General features: G+C 42.9%; 1 protein-coding gene across 6 annotated transcripts in view; it reads left to right on the top strand.

The window, feature by feature from the left end:
- LOC143284538 (plexin-B-like) overlaps positions 1-6,340 on the top strand; it is a 440,596-nt gene extending 434,256 nt beyond the window's left edge. For all 6 annotated transcript variants that reach the window (XM_076591286.1, XM_076591287.1, XM_076591288.1 and 3 more), the window contains one exon: positions 683-6,340. In XM_076591286.1, the coding sequence (XP_076447401.1) occupies positions 683-796 (114 nt within the window). In that variant the 3' untranslated portion in view covers positions 797-6,340. The remainder of the gene's footprint in view (positions 1-682) is intronic.
- Positions 6,341-8,790: the final 2,450 nt, after the last annotated feature.

Here is an 8,790-nt window from a genome sequence, read left to right on the forward strand (position 1 = left end):
GAGAAACGAACAAACAAGAATGAAAATAAAAGATGGCCACTTGCGTATAATTGTTATCCCATTAAGTGGACTAATGTGATGACAAACAGGCTGACAGGATTGAAATCCGTTTGTAGCATATTTACACCATTGTGTAGCAAACGTTGGAAATCCAGGCTTCCTCCACGAGATGAGAAACCAGTTCTGTGGAAGTCTTCTCCTCCTCACGCCACCCCCGCGCCCCCTTCCCCCAATGCAGTTACATCTGTCTTCAGTGTCAGCCATGTGGCTGCGGTGTTTCTTCAGTGCTTGGCCTGTATTTCAGTTTAGTATTTGTACATGCGCCTGTACTTTCAGTATCTGTACATGGGCCTGTACTTTCAGTATTTGTACATGGGCGTGTACTTTCAGTATTTGTACACGGGCCTGTATTTTCAGTATGTGTACATGGGCCTGTACTTTCAGTATGTGTACATGGGCCTATACTTCAGTCTAGTATTTGGACTGTACTTCAGAATTTGTACATGGGCCTGTACTTTCAGTAAAGTGTAAGCCTTTTGCCAAGTGTTTGAGTTCAGTGTTGGGTAAGTGCCTGCATTTCAGGCGTGTGTACTTGTACATGCGTTTTCAGTGCAGAGTTTTGAAACCTGCGGCCCTGTTGCCTTCAGTTCCGAGTTTTGAAGTTGTGCTGCCTGTGTTTCAGTTACTGGAGGACTTGGAGCAGGACAACCAGGCCAACGCCCAGCAGATGTCGGCCAAGCTGGGTCACGTCATCACGGCCATGGAGGGCCCCACAGCCCGCATGGCCTACGTCTAGTGCCCCGCCCCCCCGCCCCCAAACACACACCACCACTCCACCTGTCCGGCTCAAGCCCACGATGCAGACATCCCGCCCTGCAGGGGGTTTGACTGGTGCCCAAAGCCAATGGGACTTTAAAGGGGGCGGGGGCGGGGGCGTGGGGGGGTCTTCATGGAAGCTTCTCCACCCCCACCCCTATCCCCTCCTTGGCAGACATTTTGAGTGGACTGTCGCTCGCTGTGCCAGCAGCCCTGATGCCAGGGGGTGGCGTTGCATTGTGTTGTTTTATTCCAGTTGCCTTGACCATGACATTTTCATGGCAGGCAGTGTGATGGTTGTGGAGATTCCTGATAATCTCTGCCCCCGACCCCCACCAAAAAAAAACAAAAAAAGAAAAGAAAAATTAAAAGAAGCCATGATAAGAATGAAACAGGGTCGTCTTGTTCTGTGTCACCGTCACAAGTTCTGACAAGGACATGCAGATCGATTCGGACATGTCAGATGGCAAAAAGATGTGAAGAGACTTGTTGTTGATGGTCAAGTGGTGGTTCAGCAGTTCCATGGGTGGTGGTGTGGACAGACATTCAGAGGACAGCTTGTTGAAAAGAGATAACTGTTAATTATATATATATCTAATTATAACAAAATGACAAGAAACTGATCCACAGTTCATCCACCGTGAACTCTTTTGACAAATGGTTTATGTTGGACCTCCTTCTGTGATTATGAATGTTTCAACCGTTGGTAAAGAAATCCATGACAGCTTCCCAGTATTAAGAAAAAAACAAAATCAAACGACAGTGGAGTTTGAGAGCAGACTTGTGAACGGGTTTATACAATCTTGACATGGCGAGAAATCCAGGTCTACATATTATTGATTTTTGGGTAAAACCTGTTCTGAAAGGAAATCCAGGTGTGTTGGATGTTTGGAGTGAAGTGATGGCTGCCCGTATTGACAAGGTTTGAGGAAGGAAGGAGTCAGTGACTGCGCTCTGCACAGAACTTGATCAAAAGGGTGCCTTAATCCTGCACCGATGCATATCCGTGGTGTGTCACACCGTGCTCATGCCAAGCGAACTGAGCACCCTGTCATTGTGGAACCCACAGTCCTCCCACCTTGTCCACCACACCTTTGTTGCTGTCAGCTGTGTGTTGACTGTGTGTGTGAACCGTTCCCGTCATTTCTACCACTCACAAAAAAACAAAAACAAAGCTGGCCGGCAACGAATCGTTGGGATATTTTCTTCTGACAGCTAGCGTCAAGCGTCTGGCACCAAAACCCATTGGAACCTGTTTCACAGCAAAAAAAAAAAAAGTGTTTGGTGGAAAACCTCATCTAGCTCCTAACCCTGTATCAAGTGATAGTGCAATTTTATGTGATAAATCTTGACATGAGTGGATGCATTTGCACAAACACTGGATTGAAGTTTTATGTTTCTGGTTTTTTTTCTCTCTTCTTTTTAACCTTTGTATTCCAGAGAGCTTGGATATATATGCATGTGGAAGGAATATTAGTGAGATGGGACGGATCTTTTTGCTTTGAAAACGATTGCCTTCTCTGTGCGCTACAGTGTTAACATTCTTGGCTACCAAGAGTTCCTGGTTTGCTTCAGTAAAAGTCTACAGTTACGTTCGGATTTCCCCCAACCCTTCATCTGGGGCTGTCGCACTACTATGATGTGAAGAGCCAAGCATTTAATTTTGATTGTCTACATTATTATTGCAAAATATTTTCTCTTCCACTGTCAAGGCATTTTTGTTTGTTCGTTACCTTTGTCACCCATTTCTGAATACTCCCTCCTCCCCGCTCCCTGTGTGCAAAGTAACACTGACTGCTGATCAGATATTGATCAAGGACAAAATTATGTATATTTTAACAGTCACATTCAGTTTTACCACCAAATTGGTGGGCGTTTTCTTTCACATGCATATGCTAAGAGTGCTGAAAGCTGGACAGATAAATGAATATTTTACCATTTCCTACGTGGCGGTGGTGGTTGTGGTGTGTGTGCGAGAGAGTGACTAACAGTATGGTTTAGCTTTGGCTGTAGTATGCTTTCAGATAGGAGGCAGATAATCTTTCTTGGAAGTAGTCCCTTTTGTCATTGAAATAATGAAGTTGCAGTTTTTCTTTTGGTTGAATTTTAATTAACTGAATGCCTGCTGGGTGGAGACACATCCCTGATGCTGTTGTATGTATGCACCACAATTCTTGCCAGTTTAATTAACTTAACTTTTTTTTGGTTTTAGATGCTTGCTTGATCTGTGAATAGGTAAATAGAAGACTTTTCTGTTTAGCCTTGCTCTCTCTGCCCACCTTTCCCCTAACACTGTACCGTAACGTCAGCCGTTATCGCCCCACACTTCCTCTTTGCGCTTTTTGCATAGGTTTTTGTGTTATCAGAACTGAATGACTTTTTTTGTATCTCCCGGGAAACATGACTGACAATTCTTGTTGTTGCAGTTTCTACCCATGTGTTCCAGACCAGTCTTATTTGTCAACATTATTTTAACCTCGCTTGTTTTTTGTTGTTGTTTTTTGTTTTTATGAACCATGTTTTTATCTTCAATTGCAAAAGCGTACACCAGTGGGGGGGACTGAATCTGCATTTAAGGTCCAAAGGATTTTTACTGACTTGTGTCTGTGCAGTCCCCAGCCCCTTTGTGTACGACTTGTTTCTTGCATTGTGTTTGACGAAGACCACCTTTCCCAGTCAGCATGAAGCATCACAAACATGGTTTGGGCTATTGCCAGTCATCATCCTAACACTGATATTTTATTTCACCCTTTTTTATTTTTGCTTTGAACTCTGTTTGTTTGGTGGTGTCAGCTGCATACAGACTGGACTGCTTGAGCGCATATCAATAGAGACAACAGTGCAGTCTGAGTCCGCCATCCCAGCTGGTTTGCCTTTTTTCCTAGAGCTCTGCATTCAGCCAGGATGCCACCAAAGAACTGTCAGGATGAACACTGCGTCGTCGTCATCAGCAGATGGACTGCATCATCCCAGACACTGGGAAGCCCATCAGTGGTGCTGTGAATGTGGAGGACTTCTTCACTTGCCACCCATGAAACAGGATTTTCTCTGTGTGTGTGTGCGCGCGTGTGTACATTTCAGTGTTAGGATTTATGAGACGATGACAAGGTGTGGGCAGACGTGTTGCTGAAAGCGACGTATGGAGAGGGGGCACAAGACACCCAAGGATGTGTTTCCAAGATGTTCCAGATCTTCCCTGTGTTCCTCACACACACACACACACACACACACACCAAGGACAAGGAAGCAAACTGTAGACTGTGCAGTAGTGGTGGTGGTGGCGAGACTTGTCTACTGCTAAGCCCACGGCTGTGTGGAGGAGGAGGAGGACCTGACCGTTAGAAAAGTGGATCTGTTTGGGTCATCATCGTCGTCGTTCCTGTTTCTGTGAGAGCGTGCGGAAGAGGGTGGCGGGGGGACACAGTAAAGTGGAGGTGCAGGGCCAAACTGGAATGTTGGTAGATCAGTCTCCGCTGTAAAACACCCCAGGTCTTTCACTAGGCAAGAGGGACTCTGCCTAGCTCTTGCAGGTTCCCCTCGTCGTGGAATTCACGAGCACTGATCGGTTTTCAGTGCCAGTATGTGATATGAGCAGATGTCACCATTGTGTATGTGTGTGTTGCGTGTGTTTGTGCTTTGCAGTATGCATGTATGTGTAGTTAAAAAAACAACAACAAACAAACAGGGGTGGGTGGCGGCGAGATGCGCACTTGGGAGATGATACGTGTCCTGCCCGCCGTTGTCTCCCTATCAAGCCGTGAAGGTTTGTTTTCTTTTCACGGCCGAGGTTTCATTGCTGTAAATAAGTGGTACATTGATTTTGAGTATATCAAACTGCTCCAGTGTGTATGCAGAGAGAAAAGAGGAAGATTTTGTGTACAATTTTAATATATTGATTGCCAGCTTCACAGGAATGGGTCATGATGCACTGTTCACATGTGGAAAAAAAAAAAAGATATAATATTCCTAACTCACTGTAAGGTCCAGTGGGCAGGTGTCAGCTGCGGCAAAGAAGCAAACTGTCCTGTATGCTGTGGCTCGTGAACGGACTTTTTTTTTAGTTGGACATGTTAGCCAACAAATGGCGGTATTTATGCTGAATACATATTCATACGATTTAATTCATTTTGTGAAATTATCATGATCGGTCTGGTGTATCGTACTGATAAGACATTTGTTTGAATCAATCTAACTTGAAACATAGCCACAAACATATTAAATTAAAAAAATCATGCGTTTGTTGTATGCATCCTGGGTTTTCAAAAGAAATAAAGAACATTTTTTATACATAATAAGATAATGATTGCAAGATAAACGATCGCAAGATAAACTTAATGCCATGGAGAAATTTAAAACCTCATGGATGGTCGGACACAATTTTAACCCATGTGAAACATAGGAAATACAAGAGTGCCTGTGGCAATCAGATGAACCATCCATTTTCTTTGGGATCTTTGAAAAGCATTGGAGAGAAACCAGATTTAGATGTGCGAGATGCATACATCATATTGATTGTGAGCAGTATTTGCTGGTGATACTGACAATGATTATAATATGCAGGAACGGAAAGGTAGTGCACCAGTGGAAAAGAAATTCCACTTAACTATTCAGACCCCAAAACCATTATTGCATTGGTGCTTCCATTTCATGCATTGTCGTTTCTTTGGTCTTCTTTTTTTTTCCGTTTTGAAAGATTGTAGTTTTTGTTTTGAATCAACACATTCACATACACAAAAAGGAAAGGAGTACCTGTTCTAATTAGCTTGATTTTATATCCCCTATCTTAGTTTTTGTTTTAGTGTGGATACCTTTGGAGGGGGCAGGGGAGACTGTTTTTCTTCAGTTTCTGATTCATGTACCCCATCGTTTTTTTCCAATTATTGTGGCTGATGATTTCTTTTTTCTGTTTCCCTGTTTTGAATTCAGGATTCGTTGACAGAATTAGGGTGGGTTTTTGGGGGTTTTATTTTATGAAAGTCTAATCAACTTTCAGAGGAACATTTCTACAGGATAATAAAGGCCATGAGAAAGTGCGTTTTAAGTACAGTTAATGTGTCTTGCCACAGCCATTTTAAAAAAAAATTAATGTATTCATTTGGAGGAAATACAATATTGGGTGGGGGCGCTTAGTGGGTGTTTTTGGCTTAGGTGCTTTGTGGTGCTGTTCTGGTGGGTAAACTGTTGTGCATATGTCAACTTCATCTCTACCCTCCCCCCCCCCCCCCATCTCTCTCACACACACACTCTCTCTCTCTTTTTCACTCACACACACACACAAAACATTTTCTTCCTTTTTAGTTTGTTTTTTAAAAAAAGGAATGACAAAACAGGGAAAAGGTATCTTTCCTGTATAAAGTGCGCTTTAAAAAAAAAAAAAAATGATATTGACAATGGAAGATGGACAATATAATTGTTATTGCGTCTGGTCAAGGTATGCTGTTTTTTGTTTTGTTTTTTTTGTTTGTTTATTCTGAAAACATTGCACAAGTATTAACACATTTCGGGTGGCACAATAAAATATGTACAATTATTCCAAAAGAAGTTGTTGTTGTTGTTGTTGCATGCTGGTTGTTGTTGAACGTCATTGTTACATAACTGCAAAGGTGATCAGATACATACATAACCATCGTGTACTTCTCATACATAACCATAATGTACTTCTTTCACAGCAGCCTTCCAGAGTACACAGGGGAGCGCACGCGCACGCACGCACGCACGCACACACACACACACACACACACACACACACACACACACACACACACACACACACACACACACACACACACACACACACACCCTCCATCCCAAGCCAACATGGTCGTGAAGTTTCCCCAATCCACGCCTCGCCATAAGTTCCTTCAAGCATGTGTCTCTTGTTTAAGTGGTTGTATTAATTTTTTTTTTTTTAAACTAGCATTTGCGTTTCCTGTCTTTTTTCATCATTTCATTTCATTCAGGTTTCTCCTACAAAATGCTCATGTACATGCACACACGGTCTCTCAAGGCAATGCTTAGGCGACACATGTGGGTTTTCTTGTTTTAATCAGATGTGGTGTAAGCTTCCATGAATCAGTCCACACGCACTGATGACCACACTGATACTGAAACTAAACGAGCGGTGTCCTTGTGGTAACAGATACACCCAGACCAGGAAGCGAGTATCCACCATGGGTTCGAGTCTCTTATATTGACCGAAATGTTTACTTCCCTCCCTCCACTGGATCTGAGTGGTGGTCTAGGTGCTAGTCTTTCGGAGGACACGGTCAACCGATATCCCATGTGCAGAAAGCTTTTTTTTTGCACACGTAAAAGAACCCACGGCAATAGAAGATTTGTCCTGTCAAGGTTTATGTAGAATACTTCACTTTGATCGTAAAACAAATACACTGTGGGCAGACACAAAAGCACGAAATAATAAAAGGGTGGCACTGCTCTTCGGTGATGCGCTCTCCCTGGGGAAGAGCATCCCTGATGTCTTGCAGAGAAATACGTTGTAACAAAAGACCATGCAATGGAATACAACACAATGCAATGCACAATTTATATATATATATATATATATAATGAGAAATACAGAAATGCACATACTGTTCTGAAAACACTTAAAATGTGGTATAACCAGCTGTTGTTGCAAAAAAACAAAAAACAAAAAAAAACAAACAAACCACAATCACACAATGACTACTTGACCCAGACGTTTTGTTTTCCTTCCGATACTTCATAACGGCCACTTTACCCCCCACCCCCTCCTCTCCTACCCCCTTTTTCCCCATGTTCAAGCGGAGTCGACTTCACTGATATGTTGGCTGACAAATCCTTGATGATTAAAATCAAGGATCTCAGGGCTGGGGTCTGGGTTCCTCAAAGAGACTTCTACGTTGTTCGAGGAGGTGAATCCTGGACAGTCTTTCTGGGTGGGAAGGTCCGTCTGGCGTTCCAAGGATGAGTCTTGGCTATCAGAGAAGGGAGTGAAGTCCTGCTTGGCGTCCCGAGGGTAATTTCCCTTTGCGCATTTGACGAGACCTGTGTGTATAAATGCTTCTCCCCTTTTCCCCTACTCCGCCCCAAGCCCCCGCCTTCACCTTCCGTTGTTAGTTCGAAGGGGCATACCAGTTTTGTTGGCAGCGGGGACTGGGTGATTTAATCAGCAAAACGGTGCTCGTCCATGTGAAACACGTAAGTATTGCTGAAACATATTATATTTATTGAAACCCGACTATGAATTAATGTTTCGCGAAGGCTATACTACCTCTGTTGTCTGAAACATGAAAACCAGTCGATATAACTTGAGTAAATGTTTTATGTTTTACCTGGCCTCACACCACCACCACCACCACCACCACCCCTCTCCATCCTGACATCTCGGCACATAAACTTTTTTTGTTTGTTTTGTTGTTGTTGTTGTTGTTTGTTTGTTTCCCTTTCCGGCGTTCAGATTTAAGATCGACTTAAAACCCAGTCAGGTTAGCAGTCACGATGTATGTTTTGCAGTGCTGCCGCTGCTGCTTCTGCCTAAATAATAGCCATGCCAACAGTTGAGTATCGATCTTCTGCTTCTGGCGGAATTACTCATTGCCTTTTATTTTCTTACTCTAAATACACAGTGACACAATACACCTGTGGAAGATTCTGAGGAATGAAATATAATGTATGGTACTGATTTTCAGAGAAATGCACACCAAATTCAAATTTTGAAACCGTATGCTTATATGAATCAAACAAGAGCAAATTTTTGTTTACACACCAAACAGGAGAGTCCATATATAATAGCAGCATCTCGTGACTATACGAGGCATTTCACTTGCAGTCGTTTGACATTGGCTGTTGGGTCTTGTTGTTTCTCTATCACACGAAGCGTTCGTCATTTGTTTGTTTTTTGTTTTGTTTTTTGATTGGACTAAAACAGTTTCTTCTCATTCCGTGAGATGTTACCCAACCATTTCATTGGTATATAATCAGGTGATCAAAGAC

The sequence above is a fragment of the Babylonia areolata genome, chromosome 8 (assembly GCF_041734735.1).
Source record: "Babylonia areolata isolate BAREFJ2019XMU chromosome 8, ASM4173473v1, whole genome shotgun sequence".
Taxonomy (NCBI): domain Eukaryota; kingdom Metazoa; phylum Mollusca; class Gastropoda; order Neogastropoda; family Buccinidae; genus Babylonia; species Babylonia areolata.